Genomic DNA, 27,344 nt, shown 5'->3' with positions numbered 1-27,344 from the left:
GTTTATTGGCCATTAGTATGTCTTTTTTGGAGAAATACAAGATATACCCATTTGAATGCAGAGTTCCAAAGAATAGCAGGAAAGATAAGAAAGCCTTTCCCAGTATTCAGTGCACAAAAATAGAGGAAAACAATAGCATGGGAAAGACTAGAGATCTCTTCAAGAAAATTAGAGATACCAAGGGAATATTTCATGCAAAGATGAGCTCGATAAAGGACGAAAATGGTATGGACCAAACAGAAGCAGAAGATATTAAGAAGAGGTGGCAAAAATACACAGAAGAACTATACAAAAAAGATCTTCATGACCCAAATAACCACGATGGTGTGATCACTCAACTAGAGTCAGATATCCTGGAATGTGAAGTCAAGTGGGCCTTAGAAAGCATCACTACAAACAAAGCTAGTGGAGGTGATGGAATTCCAGTTGAGCTATTTCAAATCCTAAAAGATGACGCTGTTAAAGTGCTACACTCAATATGCCAGCAAATTTGGAAAACTCAGCAGTGGCCACAGGACTGGAAAAGGTCAGTTTTCATTCCAATCCCAAAAGAAAGGCAATGCCAAAGAATGTTCAAACTACTGCATAACTGCGCTCATCTCACATGCTAGCAAAGTAATGCTCAAAATCCTCCAAGCCAGGCTTCAACAGTACGTGAACAGTGAATTTCCAGATGTTCAAGCTGGCTTTAGAAAAGGCAGAGGAATCTAAGATCAAATTGCCAACACAACATCCATTGGATCATAGAAAAAGCAAGAGAGTTCCAGAAAAACCCCTACTTCTGCTTCATTGACTACGCTAAAGCCTTTGACTGTGTGGATCACAACAAACTGTGGAAAATTCTGAAAGAGATGGGAATACCAGACCACCTGACCTGCCTCTTGACAAACCTATATGCAGGTCAAGAAGCAACAATTCGAACTGGACATGAAACAACTGACTGGTTCCAAATTGGGAAAGGAGTACATCAAGGCTGTATATAGTCACCCTGCTTATTTAACTTATATGCAGAGTACATCATGAGAAACGCTGGGCTGAAGAAGCACAAGCTGGAATCAAGATTGCTGGGAGAAATATCAATAACCTCAGATATGCAGATGATACCACCCTTATGGCGGAAAGTGAAATAGAACTAAAAAGCTTCTTGGTGAAAGTGAAAGAGAAGAGTTAAAAAGTTGGCTTAAAACTCAACATTCATAAAACTAGGATCATGGCATCTGGTCCCATCACTTCATGGCAAATAGATGGGGAAACAATGGAAACAGTGAGAGAATATTTTGGGGGGCTCCAAAATCATTGCAGATGGTGACTCCAGTCATGAAATTAAAAGACGCTTGCTCCTTGGAAGAAAAACTATGACCAACCTAGACAGCATATTAAAAAGCAGAGACATTACTTTGCTGACAGAGGTCCATCTAGTCAAAGCTATGGTTTCTCCAGTAGTCCTGTATGGATGTCAGACTATAAAGAAAGTGAGCACCGAAGAATTGATGCTTTCGAACTGTGGTGGTGGAGAAGACTCTGGGAGAGTCCCTCGGACTGCAAGGAGATCCAACCAGTCCATCCTAAAGGAAATCAATCCTAAATATTCATTGGAAGGACTGATGCTGAAGCTGAATCTTCAATACTTTGGCCACCTGATGCGAAGAACTAACTCATTAGAAAAGATCCTGGTGCTGGAAAAGATTGAAGGCAGGAGGAGAAGGGGATGACCGAGGATGGGTGGCATCACTGATTCAATGGACATGAGTTTGAGTAAGCTCCCGGAGTTGGTGATGAACAGGGAAGCCTAGTGTGCTGCAGTCCATCGGGGTCACAAAGAGTCAGACATGACTGAGCGACTGATCTGAAATGAGCTTTGGAGAAATGTCTACCGAAAGTCCTTGCCTATTTTTAAATTGAGTAGTTTGTCTTTTTGTTGTTGAGTCATAAATGTTCTTTATATATTTGGATATTAAATTCTTTTAGCTGTATGATTTACAAATATTTTCTCTCATTCTGTGGGTTGTCTTTTGCTTTCTTATTAGTTCCTTCAATCACAAAAGTTTTTAATTTTGATGAAGTTCAAGTTATCTGTCTTATGTTTCTTGTGCTTCACTTTCGGAAGTTTCACAGCTTGAATTTTTATTTATGCTTTTTCATTTTGCTTTTTAATTATTTTTAAATTTAGATTATATATATTTAAGATATACAACATGATATGTATAAACATAATGAAATGCTTACTACAGCTAAGCTAATAAACAATATTTCCAGACATGTCACATTTTGTTTTTCCATTCATCCATTAATGGCCGTTTGGGTCATTTCCAACTTTTGACTGTGAGTGGTGCTGCTGTGAACATTCAAGGACAAGCACTCTACGTTCAGCTATTTGAAATTTTTTTTTTTTTTAGTATACACCTAAGAGTAGAATTGCTGGGTTCATATTTGTTATGTTTGTTTGTTTTTATCTTTGTTTTTGAAATACATTTTCCCTAGGTGAGAATTCAAGGTTGACTTTTTTCCTCTGTCATATTCAGTACTTGAAAGATGTTGCTCCACTTTCTCCTAGTTTGTCTTGTTTTTGCCAAGAAATGCTCTGTCATCTTTATCGTTGTTCCTGTCTAGGAAATACATCTTATTGTTCTGGTTACTTTAAGATTTTCCTTTCACTAGCTTTAGCCAATTTGACTATGATGTGACTTGCTGTTGTTCATGTTTCCTGTGCCTGGGTTTGTTCAGACTTCTTTTCTATGTAATGAGTGAGGGAATGAATAGTGTGTGCAAGTCACTCAGTCGTGTCCAACTCTTTGCGACTCCATGGACTATACAGTCCATGGAATTCTCCAGGCTAGAATACTGGAGTGGGTAGCCTTTCTCTTCTCCGGAGGATCTTCTCAACCCAGGTATCGAATCCAAATTTCCCACATTACAGGCAGATTCTTTACCAGCTGAGCCACAAAGGAAGCTTTCTATGTAATAAGATCATCAAACATTTGCAAATTTGATGATTTCTCTGTAACATGATCATCAGATTTGGACATGTTTCATCCATTATTTTCCCAAATATTTTTTTCTATCCTTTTCTCTCTTTTCCCTTTGGAGACTCTATTGCACATATATTTGCCTGCTTGAGGTTGTCCTACAATAGAACAAATGATGTTCTGTTCTTTCTTTCTTATTTTTTTTTTTTTTTTTTGCCTTTTCTTTTGAATAGTTTATCTTACTAAGTCTTCAAGTGCAGTAATATTTTCTTCTCTAATATGTAATCTGCTGTTAATCCAGTCCACTGTGTTTCATTTCACATATTTCAGTTTTCATTTGTAGAAGTTCAGTTTGGATCTTTTTTGTATTTTCCAGCTTTTTATTTAAGCTTTTTTTCCCCAAGATTTAATTTCTTGGGCATATGAAATACAGTTTAAATAATTACTGTATAAGATACCCTTATCTAGTAATTATATTATTGTGTCATTTATTGATTGATTTATCTCATTACATATCATATTGTCCTGCTTCTCTGCATGCCTGCTAATTTTTTAATGGATACCAGACATTGTGAATTTTATCTTACAGCTAAATATTTTGGAATTTCTTTAAGTTTCTGTAAGCTTTTTTCTCAGAAACATGATTATGTTTCTTAGAAAATGTTTGATTCTTTCAAGTCTTGCTGTTAAGCTTTTATAAAAGCAAAGAAGGGTTCATCTTAAGGCTAATTTTTCCCCCACTGATGAGACCAAAGTCTTTTGAGTACAAAGTGTATGTGTGTGCTCAGTCATATCCAACTCTTTGCAACACCATGGACTGTAGCCCACCAGCCTCCTCTGTCCGGGATTTTCCAGGCAAGAATACTGGAGTGGGTTGCTGTTTCCTCCTCCAGGGGATCTTCCTGACCCTAGGATTGAACCCACATCTCCTTCATTGGCAGGCAGATTTTTTAACACTGCACCACATGGGAAGCCAGTTGAGTACTATACCCTATGTTTTATGAATCAGTAGAATCCTTGTTTTGGCTGTTGGGATAGTAGTGTCCCTGGCCTGTGTGATCCTCAGAGATTGTCCTTTTATCTTTTCATTGGTTCTGTCTCAGTGTCTGGTAGGTCCTTTACACACGCGAACTGTTCAGTGCTCAAGTGAATATGCAGATTTTGTGTTCATTCTCTACACAGCTCTCTTTTATTCACTACTCTGCCAGGTGAACTATAACCACCTTGAGTTCCTTTTCTCGCAACAGCTGCTCGATTCAGGGGGTTTGGCAGACTCTGCCTTGGTTCGCCCTCCCTACACCTCCCTGCACCCCCTCTCTGTGCAGGAAAAGGGGGCACTTGTAGGAGTGGGCTCACATTGCTTCCTGTGTCCCAGGGATCCTTACATCCTTCACTGCTTGACGCCCAGTGTCTTCAGACCGATACTTCGTTAGCTGGTCCAGGGCAAACGAGAAAAAGGTTAATTGGTTTCCTTTTTTGTGTGTATATATATGCCCACCTAACTCCCAAGAAACCACCAAGTTAGTTACGAGTGTTGATGTTATTAAACAGTAGAAAATCTAGGCTAAATTTTAAAGCATGACATTTTACCACCCCCAAGAACTAGTCTTCATTCACCACCGTAAACCCTGATTCTTTGCTTTGTAGTCATTCAGTAAATATTTATCAAACACCTTCTTTATTCAACCACTGATGAACCAAAGGGGCACATGGTCTTGCCTCTTAGTGTGCACAGCCTCGTTCACTCAGGCCTTGTTTTCTGCTGTAAGCACTTACATATTTATCTGTTATAGCTAACTTAATTTTGGAAAACTGACTTTGAAAAGAACGTGCACAATCTCAAGTGACCACATGGCAAGATTTAGTTGCCTGCATAGTTAGAATAAAGCAGATCTATATGTACTAACTATAAGAGACATTCATGCAGTCTTGATAAATTTTTTTAAAGGAAGATTGCAGAATATTATATATTATGTTCCTCTATTTGGATTTGTGTGTGTGTGTGTGTGTGTGTGTGTAAAGGGTGAGGTTGTATTTCTGTTAAAGCCTAGAGAAAAAGTTTAGAAGATATAAGGCACACAAATACCAGTATGCATGCATTCTTGTTGTCGTTGTTCAGTTGCCAAGTTATGTCCGACTACAGCCCCTTGAACTACAGCATGCCAGGCTTCCCTGGCCTTCACCATGTCTCGGGGTTTGTTCAAACTCATGTCCACTGAGTCAGTGATGCCTTCCAACCATCTCATCCTCTGCCACACCCTTCTCCTCTTGCCCTGAGTCTTTCCCAGCACCAGGGTCTTTTCCAATGAGTCAGTTCTTTGCATCAGGCAGCCAAAGTATTGGAGCTTCACCTTCAGCATGAGTCCTTCCAATGAACATTCAGGGTTGATTTCCTTTAGGATTGACTGGTTTGATCTCTTTGCTGTCCAAGGGACTCTCAAAGAGTCTTTTCCAACATCACAGTTCGAAAGCAGTGCTTCGGCACTCAAGCTTCTTTATGGTCCAACTCTCACATCCATACATAACTACTGGAAAAGCCATAGCTTTGAGTATACAGACCTTTGTTGACAAAGTGATGTCTCTGCTTTTAAATACGCTGTCTAGGTTTGTCATAGTTTTTCATCCAAGGAGCAAGCATCTTTTAATTTCATGACTGCAGTCACTGTCTGTAGTGATTTTCATTATGAATATAAAATAAACTTTATTTGGGTAAACTTAAAATCACAGAATTAACAGAGTGTATACCAACATCTAAGTTCCCTTCCCACAGATAAGTGAGCTTAGACCTAGCATAGAAGGTCTGGATGTACCACAGATAGGCCTGTGATAGAGATCCCAAAACACTGTGCATATTTAAAGTGAAAGAGGATAATAGGAAGGACTTCCCTTATGGTCCAGTGGCTAAGACTCCCAATGCAGGGGTCCTGGGGTTCGATCCCTGGTAGGGGAACTAGATCCCATGTGCCACAACTAAGAGTTCACATGCTGCAACTAAAGACCCTGCATGCTGCAGCTGAGACATGGTGCAGCCAAATAATAAATTAAAAAAAAAAAAAAAAAGAGGGTAGGGAACATCTCTGACTGTGTCCCAGTGGAAGAGGGAGAGTTACTGTTCCTATCAGCCTGTTCTAGTGGAAGAGGATGTGAACCTGCAGGACCACCCGTGTTTGTCTCTCTAACATCAAGCAGTGCTTACCACTAGGACTGGGAATAGAAGTGAGGAACAACTAATTGTTATTGCATGCATTTTTTAATTGTTTTGATTCATTTCAACTCATATAAGATTTTTTAAAGGCATAGATTTGATGATCAATATCTTTTCTAACTCATAATAGGTATGAAGAAAATGTTGACCCATTAGATAGATCATTGACCTAACCCATCCACCAAACATAGGTAGCTTTATAAAGATTATAAAGATAAGTAGCAAAATCCTATCTTTTAAATGTATCTATAAACAAAGATTACATTCCAGCAATATTCTTTGTACCCAAAATTTCATTGCCTAGTGTGTACATACATATACATGAAGACCCATACATACATGCTTCAGTATTCTTATGCTACATGCATGGAGACATTTGGAATGATGCACACCAAAAGGTGTCATTGATGTTGGTTCTTATTGTGGAAAAGCCACTGAGGCTCCAGGATGGAAGAGAGTCTTTCAGTTAATATTCCCTCTCTGAGGTTTGAATTACTTACTATGTGTGTGTGATACCCGCTCTCTCTCTCTCTCCGCCTTTCTTCCTCACTGCCTCCATTTCTTTACCAAGAACAAGTATATTAAAGAAATATGGAAGTGTTAGAGAATATCAGAAAAGGGATTTGCTATAGGAAAAATTCAGAGCACGTACAAATGTAATGTGGGATTTTGAAACATTAATACTGAGAAAAGGAAATAGGAAGGGTGTCTAAAGTCTGCCCAGATAAGGAAAAATTATGTAGCAGAAAGAGTTTTTACTTGATGGAGTCTTTGTAATACTTGCCAGTATGTTTTCGTGTCTACCAGTGACCTTAGGAAACATGATTTCCACAAACATAATAAATGTATGTATCTACATGAGAAGAACATTTGCTTCTGTCCTCTTGAGTACCTGACTTGAGAAATTGGGAGGGTTGTTCCACCAGCATTCTGGTTGAGCCCAGGCTGTAGGAAGGAGTCTGTAGTACACACGACTCCTAGAGCCCCACCTCAGCATTTTAAAGGAGGAGATTCACATGCCAACCCCAGCCCTAAAACTACACAGTCAACCTTTCCCACCATATTTCTAAGACTCCACTAATATGAAAGGAAAAAAAAGAAGTTCCACTATTTTTTGTATCACTGAAGAGTCAAAGGGCTTCCCAGGTGGCTCAGTGGTAAAGAATCTGCCTGCAGTGCAGGAGAAATGGGTTCGATCCCTGGGTCAGGAATATCCCCCGGAGAGGAAATGGCAACCCATTCCAGTATTCTTGCCTGAAAACTTCCATGGACAGAGGAGCCTGGAGGACTGCAGGCCGTGGGGTTGCAAACAGTCCATGGGGGAGTAACTGAGCATGCATGCCAAAAGTCAAAAGTAGATGATGCTGCCAGTTAAACTGTGATCCAGTGCTTTATTATCACTTCAATTTTTCTTCTGATTTTACACATTCTTTTAGACTTTAGACAATGATTTTACACAATTCTGTTTCTGCGCTTTTCTTCTAACACAAACTTTGTTTTAGTGGTGAATCACATTATCATCTTTCTGAAGACATTTTTATGGCAGTTAAAACTCAACCAATGAAGGATTAGCCAGAACTCAATTGAAACTACAATGTAAACAACTAAGACCAGATTTGTTGACGTGCAAGCAGAGCCAATAGTGATTCTAAGATGTATCTCAGTTTCATAGAAAAGATGAAAACTAATTTGATTTATTGAGTCCCTTTGCTTCCTAAGGTGTTTTCCTGAGTTTGTTGATACTTAAAATTCTTTCATAAAGACTAGTGCTTTTATTTCACCAGTAGAAATGCAGAGCTTAGAAAGTAAACATTTGGATGAAGTACTATGTTGCTTACAATTTTTTCACAGTTTTTAAAGGTTTATTCCATTTATAGTTAATAATATATTGGTTATATTCCCTGTATTTTACGGTATCTCCTCATAGCTTCTTTATTTTTTACATACTAGTTTGTACCTGCTAATCCCTACTCTCCCTTTCCCTCTCCCTGATGGTAACCACTACTTTGTTCTCTGTATCTATGAGTCTGTCTTCTTTTAGTTATATTCATTAGTTTGTTTTATTTTTTGGATTCCACATACAAGTGATGGCATATAGTATTTGTCTTCCTCTGACTTATTTCACTTAGCATCAATAGCCTCTAAATCCGTTCATGTTGTTGCACGTGGCAAAATGTTCTTTTTATGGCTGAGTAGTATTCCATTGTATGTATGTACCACTTCGTTTTTTCTCTCTCTCTCCTATTTTTTAATTGGAGGATAGTTGCTTTACAATATTATGTTGGCTTCTGCCATACGTCAACATGAGTCAGCCGCAGGTATACATATGTCCTCTCAAATACAGTTTAATTCATCAGTCCATCAAAAGTCTTCCACCCAAAACTCTCCTCTAGGCTGTAGATCATTATTTCCTGTTTTAAAATGTCCATCTCCTCCCAGAAAATGTCCAGATTCTTTAGCATGGCCAATTCTTTAGCATGGCCATAGAAGCCCGACTTAGTCCTAACCTATTTGTCATCCTTATCTTGTGTTATCTTTTTCTCCCCACATCCTTGTTGCATCCACCTCCCCCACCAAATAACCTGTCCTTTGCTCCTGCTGCACCCACTTTGTTACCCTCCTACTTTGCAGTCTCCTGCATTTCCTTTTGTTTCTCTGTTCCATCAATGTCAACAAACCCCAGAGTTCTGTCACTGTTCTTCTTACTAAGATGTGCATCTTACCTCATCTTGTTTTATGGCTTCAGCATGAAGTAGCCCTTTTTCACTAAGCCAGTTGTATATGTGGAAATATATATAGTCATAATTCAAACAGTGCAGAAGGGGAATTCAGCAAATACCAAGTCCTCCCTACTCACTTCACCCCATCTCTGAACATCTCTCTCCTAAGTGTCCTGCTTCAGTGGCACTGACTTGGTACAATCTCTTTATCGCTCGTCTGAATTATTTTAGTAACCATCTGCTTCACCGTCCTGTTTTCTTTAAGCCCTCCACCTTGTTGCCAGAGTGCTGTTTCTAAATATAAATCTGTTTTTCTTTCTTTCACAGACAGAGTCGTCTGTTTCCTAAGAATAATGATATATAAAAGTGTCCATTATCCAAGCCTTGCCTGCCTACCCACCCAGTTCCCTCTTATATTACACACACACACACACACACACACACACACACACACCATGCTCCCCCCATACATAACTACTTGTGAGTCGTCTGTTTCCTAAGAATAATGATATATAAAAGTGTCCATTATATGTAATATAAGAGGGAACCAGTTCCCTCTTATATTACACACACACGCACACACACACACACACGCACACCATGCTCCCCCCATACATAACTACTTGTGCTTTACTTGTAATTCTCCAAGCGTTCCATGCTATTTTATGTCACCATGCTTTTGCACATTCTGGTCTCTGCCCAGCATACCCTTGTCTACATCACAGATACATGTCTTTCAAAATCAGCTTCAAGTACCACCTATTCTTTTAAGCCTCTTCTGAACCCCAAGTAAAAGTGACTTAATCTCCCCGTCATGCCACATACACCTCCCTCTCTCTCATATATACACCATATATGTGCACACACCCACACATTCATATAATCAGTGACCTGGCTGTTTGTAAAGCTGTAATATATGTTTTTATTGGTCTGAGTATTTCCACCATTTAGTACAGTTCTTATTTCTAGTAGGTAGTAAATAGATATTTGTTGAAGGATTAGTTTCCAGTTTTGATGGGACAAAGTATGCTTTTTGTTATATACTGAACCAGAGCTGAGTATATATATCATCTCTACCCACCACCACCGTGAAAAAAAATGCTCCATTTGCATGGGATCAGTAGAATCATCAAAACCTTTATTAAAAACACTGTGGAGTTTTTTCTTTTGCCTTGTTTTATTTTAGGGTGAAATGGCTATAAAACTAAGAGCTGAGTAATAAAAAGGTATAATAAAGGTTAGAACATCTTACATGTCTGTAGCATTTAAATCATATCTTGCTATATTCATTTGCCATTAGATTATGAAAACCATGGGCTTTCAGGTGGGACAGACTGACTTAATCTGTCTCTAGGCAAGTTATTTAAACCTCAATTTTTTGATGTGTAAGGTAGGAGTAATAATACTATATCCATGTTTGCCCTAACAATTTGAGATAACCCAATCTAAAATAAGCACCTAGCACATTGACATGTTAAATCACTCAGTAAATGCTGACAGTTTAGCTATTTGTTTATTTGGTTTTTATCCTTTATATCATTTATTTTTCTCCTGGCCATAGTATTGATGAAATAAATATTTTATTAATAAAGATAGCATGTTTTAAAAGAAATAGTAGTTCCATCATTGGAGTACATTATGCTTATTTTGCCTGTATGAAAATATTCAGAATGAACTATCTGAATGAATTTTAACAGAATATAATAAGATTTCTTAATGATAATATAAGTAATTTCTATAAAGAAATGCATGGTACTAAAACTGCAAATCTAAAGAGTAGTAAGTTGCTCTTAATTGAAAAAGTATATTTAATTTCATACAGACATAGCATTTTAGGAGCAGTATGCAAAACTGCATACTTTAAAATTAATAAAAACTTCAGGATAACCAGAACTTTTATGTTTAGAGGACATGAATTACTGATAAAAATTCAACTAATTTGTTGAATCATTGTATAGAAAAGCAAGAGTTAAACAGTAATAATATATAATAAGATAATTAACAGCACCAATAACATAGTCTTTATTAGAAATTTTAAGTAGATACTTTTATAAAATCAAAATTGTTTTGTGAATAAATAATAATAATGGCTAGCAATATCAAAGAAGAATGAAAGAATCAGAAAAATGACTCAGATGCAAAGTCTGTCCAGTTCACTCAGGTTCCTGGTGAATATGGTATTTGTCTTAGTAACATACTGCAAACTGTAACATATGATCCCTCCACTCCTCAGATCTAAAAGATCTGATCTAAAAAGATCACTTTTCGCCAAGTGATCAAATTCTCAGTCAACTGGCTCCAAAATTGACCTGCAGCAGATTTGGGTTTGGACTTATTTGAATATAAACTTGATCCTTTTTAATTAAAGATATAACTACCACATGGACAAATAACTTTTATCTTTTTTTGACCGTGACCTATAGTAAGAAGTGCATCTTAATATCATCCCAGTATGTACATATGTATGTATATTTGCTTGTGTGTGTGTGAATATATAGGTGTGTGTGTGTGTGTGTATCTGAAATGATTTTCCAAACACAGTGACTACCCTTACCACATTCTATTAGTTCCTATTCTGTTCTGTTTCTTTTTTCTTTTAATACTGTTTGCAACCACAGTGTGAAGATACTCATCTGGACAGGCATGTAACACATTTTTTCTCCTTAAGTCAGCCTTCTCGAGAAATCAGTTTAGGGGTTAAAAAGAGAGGAAAGGTGGAGAAGTAAAAATGAGTAAAGTATGTTAGAGAAATAGAGAGTCATCTGGTGTGACTATAATATAAAAATTTGTAAGCTTCCCAGTTGTATGTATCTATTATCTTCAGGAGCAATGCTAATCTAATCTATCATTTTGAATTAATAGTGTAATGGTGAAGCAGTTGTTATACTTTTCTGTATTTTTGTTCTTTTTCAATCAGTTTTTTCAATTTTTTCAGCATTGCCCCTTGAACAGTCTTGAACAGATTCACTGTGGTTTCTTCCATTGGTTGGAATTAATACCATTTACAGATGTGAGTAATTTCAGTCTGTAACTTTTCCTCCAAATTATTTAGAATACGTATGTATGACTGTGAATCAGAGAACCCCATTATTTACCTTCTTTATCAAGCCTTTGTCTTCCCAGAAAGGCAGCCCTCTAATTCCAGGGTGATTCCTTTCTTAAATCTTGTTATAAACTTTATTGAGTTTTTCAAAGGCCTCATATTCATGTTTTAACGTTTTTATCACTAAATTGCAGATATTATTCCTGACAAACTCCCAACAAATAGCAGGATTTTACATTATAGAAACTATGTTACTTTTCCCCCCCAAAAAATGTGTTTCCTTATGGCTCTTCACAACAGGAAGGACTATGTTAGAAAAATCTATAAAGGTAATGTTACTATAAAGTGTTTTAATCTATTCCATGCCATTCAACCAAGCATAAGAAATAAACTATTTTAGTAAATGACTTTGTCAAGTGTTAGATAGTATTGATATGAAATTGTCTGCCAGCAAATATGTATTGAACTCCAGCTGTGTGCCGGGCATTGTTCTAAGCCCTGGGACTAATCAGTGGAGAAGACAGACAAAAATGCCTGCCCTTGCCCTTTGGAGCTTTTGTTCTACTGAGCGGAGAAACAAGAATTTTTTGCAAGTAAAAGATATACTCAAGTTATATAATAGAAGTTAGAACTCAAGTTATATAATGGAAAGTAAAGCAGGAAAGAGGATAGTGACTATGACTGCCTATAGTTACAGCCAAATGGGCACACAGAAGACATAAAATGAGAGCCATGGTTCTCATGTATCTTCTGAAAGTGGCCAAAGCAGCAGGGTAACCATCACAGAGTCTAAGTCCCGCGTCAACAGGGGTGCCCAGGTAGAAGCAGTCAGATGTTTTTAGCATGGGAGAATGGCTGTGAAGCAGATTTCTTTGTGGTAAATTGGTCACATTTCTTCACTACTTGTATATGTGCCTATGCATGCACGCTTCTAGGCCACATTCTTTATTTGGGGGAAAGTAAGGAAAAAGGAATTCTTTTTTTTTTTTTTTTTTCTTAAAAATATGGAACGCTTCACGAATTTGCGTGTCATCCTTGCGCAGGGGCCATGCTAATCTTCTCTGTATCGTTCCAATTTTAGTATATGTGCTGCCGAAGCGAGCACAGGAAAAAGGAATTCTTATCTGTCCACATTCTGGGCTGGTCTGACATTATATTGCTTTCTTTTCGTTATTGAGAGCTAATAATGAATACTGGCAAAACACATGATACCAGAGCCAGACTCACTGGGTGCAGTCCTCATTTTTGGTAATTTACTAGCTGTATAAAGTTGGATCAGTTGTTTAACCCTTCTGTGTCTCACTGTCCTCATTTGTAAAATACAAAGTTCCAAGTAAACTGTTTAATTGAAATTTGATCAGAGTGGATTACTTTTGGTTTTTAAGACAGATTATGTTTTGTAACATTTAATACAGGGGGAAAAAAAAACAAAAGCAAGGGAGAAGAAAAAGTAACTTTTAAAGCAGAGACAGTCTGAATAGACTACATACTATCATACTGTGTTTCCAAACGTATGACACTCTGGAAAAGGGGAATTTTATGAAGACAGTAAAAAGATCAGTGGTTGCCAGGGATTAGAAGGGATGAACAGACAGAACTGCAGGGGTTATTAAGGCAGTGAAACTATTCTTTATGATGTAAACAGTGGATACATGGGATTACAGTCAGTCCTCCATATCCACAGATTCCACATTCATGGATTGAATTCAACCAACTGTGAATCAAAAATACTTGGGAAAATAAAATCCAGAAAGTTCTGAAGAGCAGAACTTGAATTTGCTGACACTAGCAACTATTTCCATAATATAATTGCATATATAATTACATAGTATAATCATATTAGGTATTATAAGTAATCTAGATATATTTTAAAGTATACAAGAGCATATGTGTAGGTTATGTGCAAAGACTATGCCATCATATTTTCTGTAACAAACTTGAGCATCCTTGGACGTGAGCCTCCATAGGGGATCCTGGAGACAGTTCCCTGTGGATTCCAAGGGACAAACGTACATTTGTCAAAACCTGTAGAATATACATCGCCAAGAGTGAACCCTTGGTGATTTAACCTGTGGACTTTGAGTGATAATGATGTGTCAGTGTGGGTTCATTAATTGTAACAAATGGTGATGGCTGTGGGGTTGGGGGCAGGCAGAGAGTATCTGGGACTCTGTACTTTTGCTTAATCTTGCCGAACCTCAAACCGCTTTAACAAAAATCTTTAAAAAGTAAAAAGGAAGAAAGAAAAGAAAACAAACATGAAAGAGAATGAAATCTGAGAACCACAGAGAAAAGACAGGAGAAGAGGAAAGAAAGGAGTGGGGAAGATGTCAGTGACTCACTTCCTGTGAAGGTATCCTGGCCACCTTTTTCACTTGTGCGATTTGTCAGTCCTTAAGCTGTTTTTGTTGATAGCAGAAAAATACCCCCTCGAAAGTAATATTGTCTAGAGAAAAATGAACAGAACTTACTTTTTGGTAATGTTAAAGAATTTGGGAGGGACAGAGATTTCTGTGTGTCTGTGTGCATTTCATGTTGGTGTGTCACCCCTCGTGAAGTTAGTGTTACATATTTTATGGATGCACAATATGTAGTGTAACTGGACATGCGGATAATTGTTGATGGGTGATAGTTTCGTAAAGACTTAAAGTTGTTGGAACAACAAGCAGTGTTCATGGGTGTCACATGACAGAGTCAAAACAATACCAGAAATTGCCTTTAACATGTATAAATTATTATTATTGTCATTATCTTATTTTTTGAGGTTCCAGTGCAGAATTATATAGAAATTAACATTTTATTTTAGTACTGATAAACATATTTACCCTGTGCAGGGCTGATTCACTACATGAACAAAACATTAACTTTAATTGTAGTGCATCTCTGTGTCTAAATTTGCCACAGGCTTAAACCAAGATGTCTTTGTTATAGTTCATTATGGAAAAAAATTCAATCACATGGATCCAGGACAATATACTAGAATTTGTTCTTTAATCCATCTTTTTAAAGGCTCACAGTACCAGATCATATGAGTATGTGTATGAGTGTGTGTGTATGTGTGTGTGTGCGTGCACATGCCAAATGCCAGCCACCACTGAAGTAAGGAAAAGCAATGATTTATTTATAAATTATATCCTGTTTACATATCAAACAGGTATAGTAACTGTTTAAACTCTTTCCCTTACTGGTGTGCTTTTATAAATTCATAAATGGCTATAATTTTTTCTTTCAAGAGCTATTACAAATCACATTGTAAATCCCTCCTCCCCCATCAGCATTGTTGTACAAGTGAACCACATTAAAATGAATTTCTCAGGGTAGCTTTGAGGGGGAAAGAAATTTAAAGCACTTGAACTTGAAAATTCCATTCTCTGACGCTAATCACCGGCTCTTCCAGCTCTCCCAGTTCTTCCCACCCTGCCAGTCTTTTCATTTCCACCACATCTGTGCTTTATTTGTACTCATAAACTCTTTGCATTTCCAATCTGTCAAACCGCTTGGCTCCACGTGGCCTCCTAACACAGCCTGGGACCTTATCAGTCATCTAAACACTACATTCACTGAGCACTCTCTGAGGCTTTGTTGCCAGATTCATCCATCACGCTTTCCTTGATATTCCCACCTTTAGCCTAATATCTTATAATCAGGTAGTTACTCCATCAATATATAATGAAAGGGAGGAGAGGAGAGAAAATTCTTTGATACAGTGTTAATGTACTGAAAATTTCTTGTGGAAATGTGTTATTTTTTGCTGATTGCAAGTGTAACAAATTCATGTTGTTGTACATAAACAGGGTCCACATACCTGTAACCCAGTATTTTTGTTTTTCTATATCTATATCCTGTTTCCCTTTATCTTTATTGAAGGCCACTTCCACTCCCGCAAACCATCCATTCCATCATACAGCTTTCCTTATTACAGTTAGATCATCTGAATTTATTTTCCTTGAGTCTTTTTCACCCAGGGATTTTTTAGTATATCTTCACTTACTCTTTTCTTCTGTGATCTCTCTTCAAAAAAATGAGCTCTGTGTGTGTCCGTGTGTGTGTGCACGTGCGTGCGTACACTCAGGCACAATTTATGCGTGTTAATGTAAATAACTTTCAAAACTTAACCCCTCTCTCGCTTCTTCGTTCCTTCTGCTCTCTCTCAACCTTTCTTCAGCTTTGTCCTTCCTCAGTGATCACCAATGACTTCCTGATTGTCAGTGTTTTCTTCTCAGTCCCTTACTCTATCAGTGGCATGACATTATGGATATTACAGACATTACTGAAATTCTATCCTCACTTTGCTTTACAGCACCATTTTCCCTCATACAGCTCTTTAGTCTTCTGAACTGATACCTTCTTTTTCTTCCAGACCTGAAATGTAGGTGTCGCTTTCGTGTTCTTACACCTCAGTAGTGATTCTCAAATTTTAGTTGAGCGTAAAAATTACCAAAGATTTTTGTTGAAAATGTAGGTTTCTAGATCCTACCCTCAAAGATTATGATTAGGCAGGTCTAGAATGAGGCCCAGGAGTCTGCATTTTTTTTTTTTTAATTTTTTATTAGTTGGAGGCTAATTACTTCACAACATTTCAGTGGGTTTTGTCATACATTGATATGAATCAGCCATAGATTTACACGTATTCCCCATCCCGATCCCCCCTCCCACCTCCCTCAGGAGTCTGCATTTTTAACAATTTGCATTCTTATGACTCTAATAAAAGTGATTCGGGGCCACAGTTTGAAAAAAATAATCCTCTGCAGCCCTATGTACTCCTGTGACCTCAGTCATCACTTCCAGGCTGATTATATCCAAATATTTTAAAATCCTACTCATGAATTTCTCCTTATTCTGTGGACCGTATTTCTGGACCATACTCAGGACCAGAGCAGGGCTGATAATCACACCTACTTTTAGTTATTAAAATAATAAAATGTTTGGAGAAACACTTGTAAGCAGCTGTTGCCCTCAGCCCACAAGTGTCATTCTACCACTACGGTCCTGTCTATCCTGGTGCCTCTCCTCAGGTCTTCTGGACCTCCCCACTTTTCAGCAACAAAAAAGTAACACCTGGAACCACAGAGTTTCTCCAGGTTCCTGCCCCAGTGCAAAGGCTAGCATCCTAATTGGTTCAGTTGTATCCATTAAATATTAATATTACCCCTGTTGTAGGTGATGATGTCATTAACTATATGGGGCACAGGAGAAGAAGCTAGTTTTAGTGGGGAAGATAGTAAATTCAGCATATAAGATAGTTTATGTGCAGTACTCTTAAACCTACTGAAATAGTTGGATGGAGTGACCTGTAATAAGTTCAAAAATCACAAGAGCTGTGCTTTCCACATTTGACTAATCATCAGAATCTAAGGCCTAACCCTGAGAAATTTTGATTCATCAGAATTGGGGCAGGACCCAGAAATGAGTTTTGCAACGTTTCCCGCAGTGGTTCTGATGGTTAGGTGGATATGAGGACCCCTGGTTTGGCCTGAGGACACAGAGAAGTAGAACCAAAGTATTTCCCCTGTTGGACCTCAGATAGGCATTTCCATCCCATGGCATGGTCAGAAAGACCAGGCAGCAGATGTGGGTTTTTCAGCACAGCTAATACCACGACCAGAAAGTATCACATGTATGTGTTTTATACACAGGAAGCAACTCAGTGCTGCATTCCATTCAACAGAATGCATTTTGTCCCTCTTAAGAAAGAGTTCCATTTCTAGGAGTTTCTTTGAAAATAAATTCCACAAGGAAATCAATCCCTGTTAGGAAAAACATAACAAACTGTAGTCACCTTCTTATGTCTTTTAAATTTAAGAGAACATATATACTTATGTTATAATCAGTTGTTGCTTTTCTCTGAATCATATGTACAGTTTATTGAAACAAAAGAGAAATAACAATTCTATAAAATGTTGTATCATGAGTTTAGTACTGAGTCATTCGTTACGTACATGATTCCTGAGTCACTAATTACTAAGGCTTTCCTATAAGGAAAAGATTACTAACAATAGGCAAAGTGAGTGATTGTGAAACTTTTTGAATATAAATGATTATAGTTACAAAAAGATTGTTTTAAAACTGTATTGGAGAAATTAAATTCTGTTGTTACATTAATATCAAAAATAGATATTAACATCAGCTTTCATTGAATTCCCTGAGGAATTAAATCTGGGGATTTAAAAACTTATAAAGAAGCATTCTTAAAATTTACAGCATTATAGAAGTTTTATTATCTATAGAGAAAGAAGTTTGTTGGTTGCTTAGTAGAGATACATTTTGAAAGTAAGGTTTTTGGTCCTCAATTTTGTTTATAATACTGAAACCTAATATATGTAATTGCTGTAATGAGAAAAAACAAAGTGAAATAATTGAGGTTAATGACCGCTGTTACATTTTTTTCTGTAAATGCCCTTAGTTCTCCCATGTCCCGCCCACCCCTACTCCCCACCCCCAGCTATTCTGCACTTGGAAACACAAAACAACTTGTCAGTTCAGTTTATTCAGTTAGGGTCAGTTCTGTGAAAACAAAGTCAAGGCAATTGTTTGATTTAATTGACTAGTGAAACTGGTTATACAGGTAAGTGGAAGTTAGTTTTATTTTTGTCCAGCTGCATATTTGAATGTTCATAAAATAACTTAGCAGAATAATAAGATTCCAGTGACATTGTAATAGATTTTAAAGAATGATTACCAAAGCAAGGGGAAAGGGCTCTAAAACCCAAACTATAGAAAATATTCATGGTATTTTTTTTCTTTGTGGCTCTACTTACACTATAATGAATTGTGTCCAAAAAAAAAAAAGAAGTCTTCTTTTCTTTCACTATTCATATCCTGTCCTTTGAGGAATTTTTTTCCTAGGTGATACTTAATATAACCTTAAAAAAATGTCCAGTATAACTTAGGTGAATCATTTACATAACTTTTATAAAGTGGACCTCAAACTGTATGCTGATGGCCTTTAAGAGTCAGCCAGCCAGCTCTGGGCTTCACTTTCTTCCTCACCCACCTGAACCTCATGGTTGATCATTTTCACAATGAATGTTTCTGCCCTTGATTCTTTGTGCCTTCCTCTCTACCTTCCACTGTCCACACCCTGCTGTTCTCTACACCTTCAACTTTGAGGCTGCTAGTCGCTCATTATTTTTTTTTCCCTGTGAGAGGAGAACCAAAAAAAGTGCAGTGCTAAAATAAATGATATGTTTCCATCTTAATTCGGAAAAAAAAAGTGTAGATCTTGTAAATGTAGTTTATTTGAGAAGGAAATATAAATCCTTTCTTGTCCTAGAACAGCAGCAAATCTTCAGCCTCAGTGAAACCTGTTAGAATTTATAAAGGAAAGAGGAAAAAAAATTTCATATAAAAAGCTAGAATTTTATTGTCAAAGAACATCTAAGGAATTTTATAATTTTTTTGTTCTGCATAATAAAATACTCCCTGACCCCTTCATCCTTATAATAATAGATATCCACCACTTTTATTCTAATTGTTCAGTTTTTACGTATCCAGCTTTATAATTCCTTTTTCAAGAACTTACTATGTACCAAAGTAGTGGCCTCCTCATACTGACAGCGCTGTTTAGTCCTGTTCTAGCATACATTTTATATTTTCTTAGGAGAAGAAAAGTAAACACAAAGAAATAAAAAAAACTAAGGTTGGTTGATTACATAAATGATAAAATCCTTTAGAAAGATCTTTGGTCTTATATATCAAGAACATAACATTTGCACCCCTTTAATATTGGTGCTTCTGTTATGGAAAAAAAAATTTTTAAGTATTAAGGAAAAATTTTATCTACAGTATAAAATCATTTGTTTTAGCATTATTTATTACTAGTCAAAAATTGATGACAGCCTAAATATTTGCTAGTATAAGCAGTGCAATTAAGTTGTGACTCATTGGCTTACTAGACAGTTTTATAAGCATTAAAAATATAAATTAAGGTCCTCCCAACAGCCTGGAAGAATGAGTATAATATAAGATAAAGTGAAAAAGGATGATATAAAATTGTACACAGTACACTAACTTTGAACAATCTGAAAATACTTAGGAATGAATTTGATCAAAGGGGAGAGAGACATGTACACTAGAAACTACAAAACATTCCTGAAAGAAGTTAAGGAAGGCATCCCTGGCTAATACATAAGATGATTTAAGATTGTTTTTTGTGTGTTTGTTTGGTTGGCTTGGTTGTTTTTTCTTTTCATTTTTTAAATTGAAGTATTGTTGAATTACAACTTTGTATAAGTTTGAGATATAGAACATAGTGATTCACAGTTTTTTAAGATTATACTCCATCTATAGTTATTGTACAATATTGACTATATTCCCTGTGCTATATATAGTACATCCTTGTAGCTTTTTTTTTTTTCCTTTTTGGCCATGCTGCATGGCCTGTGAGATCTTAGTTCCCTGACCAGGGATTGAACTCGGGCCCTTGGCAATAAGAGTGCAGAGGCATGACCACTGGACTGCCAGGGAATTCCCGCTTCTTTTATACATACTAGTTTGTACCTCCCCTACCCCTATATTCCCCTACCCTCTCTTCCCTCTCCGCACAGATAAACCACTAGTTTGTTTTCTATGTCTGTGAGTCTGTTTCTTTTTTTGTTATATTTACTAGTTTGTTGTATTCTTTAGATTCCACAGATAAGTGATAACATTACAGTGTTTGTCTTTCTATCTGACTTACTTCATTAAGCATAATATCCTCTAAGTCCATCAATGTTATTGCAAATGGCAGAATTTCATTTTTTATGACTGAGTAATATTCCGTGTGTGTGTGTGTGTGTGTGTGTAGTTATTGTTTAGTCATTAAGTCCTATTCGACGCCTTTGGTACCCCATGGACTGTAGCCTGCCAGGCTCGTCTGTCCATGAGAATTCCCAGGCAAGACTACTGGAGTGGGATGCCATTTCCTACTCCAGGGGATCTTCCCAACCCCAGAGATCAAGCCCATGTCTTCTGCATTGGCAGGTGGTTCTTTACCACTGAGCCACCTGGGAAGCCACCACATCTTCTTGATCCATTCATCTGTTAATGGACTTGCTTCTATATCTTGGCTATTTTGAGTAATTTCTGCTATGAGTATTGGGGTGCATGTATCTCTATCTTTTCCATAGAAGGAGAGGAGAACCAAAAAATATTGCAGTGCTAAAATAAATGATATGTTTAGAGGAGTGGGATTGCTGGATCATCTAATAACTCTAGTTTTAGTTTTTAGAAGAACTGCAATACTGTTTTCCATAGTGTCTGCACCAATTTATATTCCCACCAGCAGTGTTCAAGGGTTCTCTTTTCTCCACATCTTGCCAACATTTGTTATTTGTGGTCTTTTTGATGATGGCCATTCTGATAGGTGTCAGGTGACAACTTACTGTGATTTTGATTTACATTTCTCCAGTGACTGGTGATGTTGAGCATCTTTTCATCTACCTGTTAGCTATCTGTATGTAGAAGATTTAATATAGTTAAGATAACAGTACTACTCAAAATGACTGACAGATTCAGAGCAGTCCCTATCAAAATCCCAAAGGTATGTTTTGCTGAAACAGAAAAGCCCATATAAAAATGCATGTGGAATTTCAAGTGACCTCGAATAGCCAAAGCAGCCTTGAAAATGAAAAACAAAGATAGAAGGACTCATACTTTAGATTTTAAAACTTATTGTGAAGCTACAGTAATCAAAAGAGTGTTATGCTGGCATAAGGACAGACATACAAGACTGATGGAATAGAGTTGAGAGCCCAGAAGTAAATCTCACATATATGGTTTTTTAGTAAGGATGCCAGGACCACTCAATGGAGAAAATACAGTCCTTTTAACAAACGGTACTGGTAAAATTGGATATCAACGTGTAAAAGATTGAAATTGAACCCATGTCTTACACTGCATATAAAAATTAACTCAAATTGAATCAAATATGTTAAATTTCAAAAATAAAGGCATAAAACAAATAGAAGAAAACATAGGAGAAAATCTCATGACCTTGGAATCGGCAGTGTTTTCTTTAAAATGACACCAAAAGAATGAGCAACAAAAAAAAATAAGTATGGTTGGATGTCATCAAAATTAAAAACTTTTGTGATCAAAGGTCAGTATCAAGATGGTGAAAAGACAACCTACAGAATAGGAGAAAATATTTGAAATTCATGTAGCTAATTAAGGATTTAATATCCAGAATATATAAAGAACTCATATGACTCAACAGCAAAAAAAAAAAGCCTAACTAAAATATGGGCAAAAGGTATGAATAGACGTTTCTCCAAAGAGGATATACAAATGGCCAGTACATACATAAAATAACTGTGCTGGAGAGGATCTGGAGAAATTGGAACCAAGTGCATTGCTGGTAGGAATGTAAAATGATACGGTCACTTTGAAAAACAGTTGGCAGTTCCTCAAAAAGTTAAATATAGAATTATCATGTGACCTAGCAATTCCACTCCTCTCCTAGGTAGATGGCCAAAGGAACTGAAAACTGGGGCTCAAACAGATATTTGTACACCATAACATTAGTCACAATAGCCAAAAAGTGGAAACAGTGCAAGCATCCACTGGCAGATGAATGAATAAACAAAATATGCTCTAAATATACATTGGAATATTATTTGGCCATAAAAAGGAATGTGGTGCAACATAGATAAACCTTGAATACGTTAGAATTAAATGAATTAAACAGATGCAACATGACAAATATCATATGATTCCACTTATATGAGGTATCTAGAATGGACAAATTCACATAGAAAGAATAGGATTTCTGGGAACTAGGGAGTTAAGGGGAGCGTTTTTACTTAATCTGTACAGAGTTTCTGTTTGGGTTGATGAAAACGTGCTAGAAATAGATACTAGTGATGCTTACCTATTGTGAATGTACTTAATGCCATTGAATTGTACACTGTAAAATGCACAAAATCATAAATTTTATGTTTACATTTTAAACATGATTGTTTAAATCCTATTTTCAGTTCAGTTCAGTCGCTCAGTCCTGTCCGACTCTTTGCAGCCCCGTGAACCACAGCAAGCCAGGCCTCCCTGTCCATCACCAACTCCCGGAGTCCACCCAAACCCATGTCCGTTGAGTTGGTGATGCCATCCAGCCCTCTCATCCTCTGTCGTCCCCTTCTCCTCCTGCCCTCAATCTTTCCCAGCACCAGGGTCTTTTCAAATGAGTCAACTCTTCGTATGAGGTGGCCAAAGTATTGGAGTTTCAGCTTCAGCATCATTCCTTCCAGTGAACACCCAGGACTGATCTCCTTTAGGATGGACTGGTTGGATCTCCTTGCAGTCCAAGAGACTCTCAAGAGTCTTCTCCAACACCACAGTTCAAAAGCATCAATTCTTCGGCACTCAGCTTTCTTCATAGTCCAACTCTCACATCCATACATGACCCCTAGAAAAACCATAGCCTTTACCAGACAGACCTTTGTTGGCAAAGTAATGTCTCTGCTTTTTAATATGCTGTCTAGGTTGGTCATACCTTTCCTTCCAAGGAGTAAGCATCTTTTAATTTCATGGCTGCAATCACCATCTGCAGTGATTTTGGAACCCAGAAAAATAAAGTCAGCCACTGTTTCCACTGTCTCCCCATCTATTTGCCATGAAGTGATGGGACCAGATGCCATGATCTTAGTTTTCTGAATGTTGAGCTTTAAGCCAACTTTTTCCCTCTCGTCTGTCACCCTCATCAAGAGGCTGTTTAGTTCTTCTTCACTTTCTGCCATAATATAGTTATTTAGGTGCATAAATTATACATAGTGGTTTAGGTATGTAAGTAAAGATGAGAAGGAATATGAAAGCAGGAAAAATTACTGAATTATAAGTGATTGTGTTATTTGGGGGTTTCTGGGTGGCTTAGATGGTAAAGAACCTGCCCAAAATGCAGGAGACCCAGCCAGGTTCAATCCCTGGGTTGGGAAGATCCCCTGGAGAAGGGAATGACAACCCACTCCCGTATTCTTTCCTGGAGAATTCCATTGAGTTTTGCAACAATGGAGTTGCAAAGAGTTGGACATGACTGAGTGACTAACACTTTCACTATATTATTTTGAGTAGAAATAAAGTTCAAATAAATGATTTTCATTGTAGCTAATGGATATTCATTAAAAGATAAATTTTATATTACATGTTGTCTCAGACAAACAAACAGTAAGAAAATTTATGTGACTCATGCCCCAAATTGGTAAGACTAAATATTTTATTTAAAATGTTTCTTTCCTATTTACATGGTCTTTATTTTTATTTTAAAGAATAGTATGTTGGTTAGTAATTTTTAAAACTTTCAAATTTACACAGGAAGAGCTTTTCAGAGTAATTCATCTAAGGGAGAGCTGGTGGTGTCTGTGCTAGAGCGTTTTGAACAGTTTCAGTTTCTTATAAAATTGTCTGGATTTTAATGAAACTTTTTTTTTCTTTAGCTTGACAGGGCCAATTCTCTGTTAAACCAGACGCAACAACCTTACAGGTATCTCATTGAATCAGTGCGTCAGAGAGATTCTAAGATTGATTCCCTGAAGAAGTGTATTACCGAACTCGAAAAAGATGTCAGGTAACCATCTACAAATCTTGTATTTGAGTAATAAAATGTTATTATTATTTATTTGGATAATAAAGGCATTGTGAGCATAATACTCCTGTAGTTGAGTTGAGGTTGGAAATTGGGAAGAAAAAAGGTACATGACGAAGGTGGTCTTAAATGTGATGTGTTCGATTTCTCTTAGAAAAGCTAAGTCACATCCCATTAAGGTATTCACATTGCACCAGATAAATCAGAAGTCTTACCCCGAAAGTAGCAATGCTACTCTGATTGACAAAGCACTGCTCCCACCCCAGGGCACACAACAGCCAACCTATGCTGTCCTTGTTCCCGAGAATTCTTCAGTGGGATGGGCCACTTGTGGAGTCAGAACGACTTTTTAAACAGATAAAATGTACACATTTACTTAGATTCCTGTTGACTTTGCCAAGGAATTTAGGCTTTTCTGCCTCTGACCTTTTACATAAAGTAAACCATAAATTACCTCAATGTAAATAAATTCCTTTCACGTCCTTAGTTGAAATTGTTTTCTTACATGACACCTTATCAAAACTTGCTCCACTGAATAATTATTCAGATTCTTTACCTGTTCATCTAATGAGATCATTTTAATCTTTTTAAATTACAGTAGAATAATGATATTATGTAAAGAAAGATGTTTTAACTCATGAATGCTTCGTTAGTTGGCTTAATTATCATTAGATTTTTTAATTATTTAGAATAAATAATTAGATAAATTATTAACCAATTTATAAAAGTATAAGCAAAGAATTAGACGAGAAAGAAAATTCTTAAATTAAGTAATTAGAAAAGGTAGTTTATTTTAAAATATAATTATTGGAGAAGATAACTATTAAATTTAGGTTTCCCAAGATATGTAACCAAAAATATAAAACTACTGATAATTAACTCCATATAAGGACCACATGCTAACTGTTTGCACCACTGGAGCTCTCTGATAACTAACTCGAAAGTGTGAATGTTGTTTTTGATGAATCAGAATAATTATCTTTTCCTCTCTTTTCTACCCCACCAAAAACTTGGCTTAGAATTTTATTCTTGATCATAATTTTTCAATAATATAATAAAGTAATTTTAAATCACATTGATGTTTTAAATGTCAACATAGATAATTTATTTCTAGATTAATTTTAAAGTTAAAATATTCATAACCAGCATTATTAAATTAATTCAATGAATTAACTAAACCGTCCTATAAATAGCTATTGGGAGCAATAGAAATTAGGTCTTATCATTCACTGGACACTTGGTTATTCTAGGGAAATTGAGGAAAGAGCCCCAAAGAGAATTTTTTCTTTACATATTATAGAAATTTGTTATATTTGAAATTTTGTATAGAGTTTTGTTTTACCTTTGTAATTTTGGAGCAGGGATGTATAAAAAGCCCTGTGGGAAATTTGCCTCTTTCAGAATTACCTTCAAGTAAATTTGTTTGAATATTTATTTTACTAAGAATTAGGATAGCTAAAAATTTTTATTATAAGGAAAAATATAGCTAGCTGCAGGAGAAAATTATAATGATGAACAAATTCAGCCCTAGAGAAATTTAGCTATTTGTTATCTAAGAACATACTAGTTTTGTGATAGGGCCAAAATATGAATCCAGATCTGTCTGCTTTCTAATTCCATAATCTTCACCTTTATGTTATACTGCCTCCCTATGTTCTAATCTGAATAAGAGCTAATTTTTCATTAATATAATTAAGAGAAGCAAAAAAACAAAAAATAGTGTAGAATAGCAGTTAAAAGGAGAGCTTTTCATGAGTTGATAATCGTTGAAACTGAGTGACAGATACATGGGGGCCTATTAAATTTTCTCTCTTGAAATATTTCATAATGAAGTTACTTTTCAAAAAACAGATTTAAAAGGGAGGAGGACAAGGACAAATCCAGCTCCGTCCTTAGTTTTGAATTAGAGCAAATCAATTAAAGTCTCTGAACTTCATCCAGTAAAACTTCCTATCATTATAAAATATCACCTTTCTGCAGTGTCCAGTATGATAGCCACCAGCTACATGTGGCTATTGAGCATATGGTAAGTGTTACTGAGGAACTAAATTTTCAATTTTATTTTAATTAAATTAATGTTAATTTTCATTGCCAGTTTTGGCTAGCTGGTGGCTGTAGTATTGGACACGGTAGCCAGTTTCCTCATCTGTGAAATGAGGGAGGCACCCACAGCACCTAATTCACATATAGTTATTCTGACACTAAGTGATACAACCTTTGTAACATATATAGCACTGTTCCTACGCTTAAAATGCTCAATAAATGTTTGATATTATTAGTATTGTCTTATTTTTAGCATATTTTTATGTTGAAAATTATCTGTCAAATGAGAAATAACATTTCTCAAAATGTGCTGAATCTTGACAAAAATTTGTTTAGTTGCTAAGTCAGGTCCGACTGTTTTGCTACCCTATGGACCGTAGCCTGCCAGGCTCCTCTGTCTGTGAGATTTCCCAGGCAAGAATACTGGAGTGGATTGCCATTTCTTTCTCCATGACAAAAATTAGGACTCCCTTAATAACAGCAACAGGAAGTAATCATAAGAGCTATGCCAATTATGGAATTAAACAAACAAAAAAAATTTTATGTGCTAAACATCTGAGACCTTTAAAGCTGTGTTTCATAAATTTATTATATACTATTTTAGTAGACTCTGAACTAATATTTCACAGGATATGAAGTCTTGCTCTTCATTGAAGCAACTGTCTTCTAATGTGAAGAGTTATAGTGCTTTCAGCATTTTAATTATGGCTTTCAAGATGCTGTAGATGTACCCTGATGTCATGGAGGAAAAGACGCCATACAATACGCAGCCCAATCAGCAAGTCAGACACAGCAGGTTAGGTCACATTCTGTC

General features: G+C 36.5%; 1 protein-coding gene and 1 non-coding gene across 6 annotated transcripts in view; one reads left to right on the top strand and one right to left on the bottom strand.

The window, feature by feature from the left end:
• Nucleotides 1-27,344, top strand: part of PIBF1 (progesterone immunomodulatory binding factor 1) — a 223,084-nt gene that overhangs the window by 158,300 nt on the left and 37,440 nt on the right. For all 5 annotated transcript variants that reach the window (XM_043477698.1, XM_043477701.1, XM_043477700.1 and 2 more), the window contains one exon: nt 24,339-24,469. In XM_043477698.1, the coding sequence (XP_043333633.1) occupies nt 24,339-24,469 (131 nt within the window). The remainder of the gene's footprint in view (nt 1-24,338; nt 24,470-27,344) is intronic.
• LOC122447713 lies at nt 12,933-13,039 on the bottom strand. Its single transcript, XR_006271363.1, has one exon. It is a non-coding gene; the product is annotated as a U6 spliceosomal RNA (small nuclear RNA).

Source organism: Cervus canadensis, chromosome 9 (assembly GCF_019320065.1).
Source record: "Cervus canadensis isolate Bull #8, Minnesota chromosome 9, ASM1932006v1, whole genome shotgun sequence".
In the NCBI taxonomy this organism is placed as follows: Eukaryota; Metazoa; Chordata; class Mammalia; order Artiodactyla; family Cervidae; genus Cervus; species Cervus canadensis.
The sequence above is the reverse complement of the archived record's forward strand: the minus strand, read 5'-3'. Positions and strand labels throughout refer to the sequence as shown.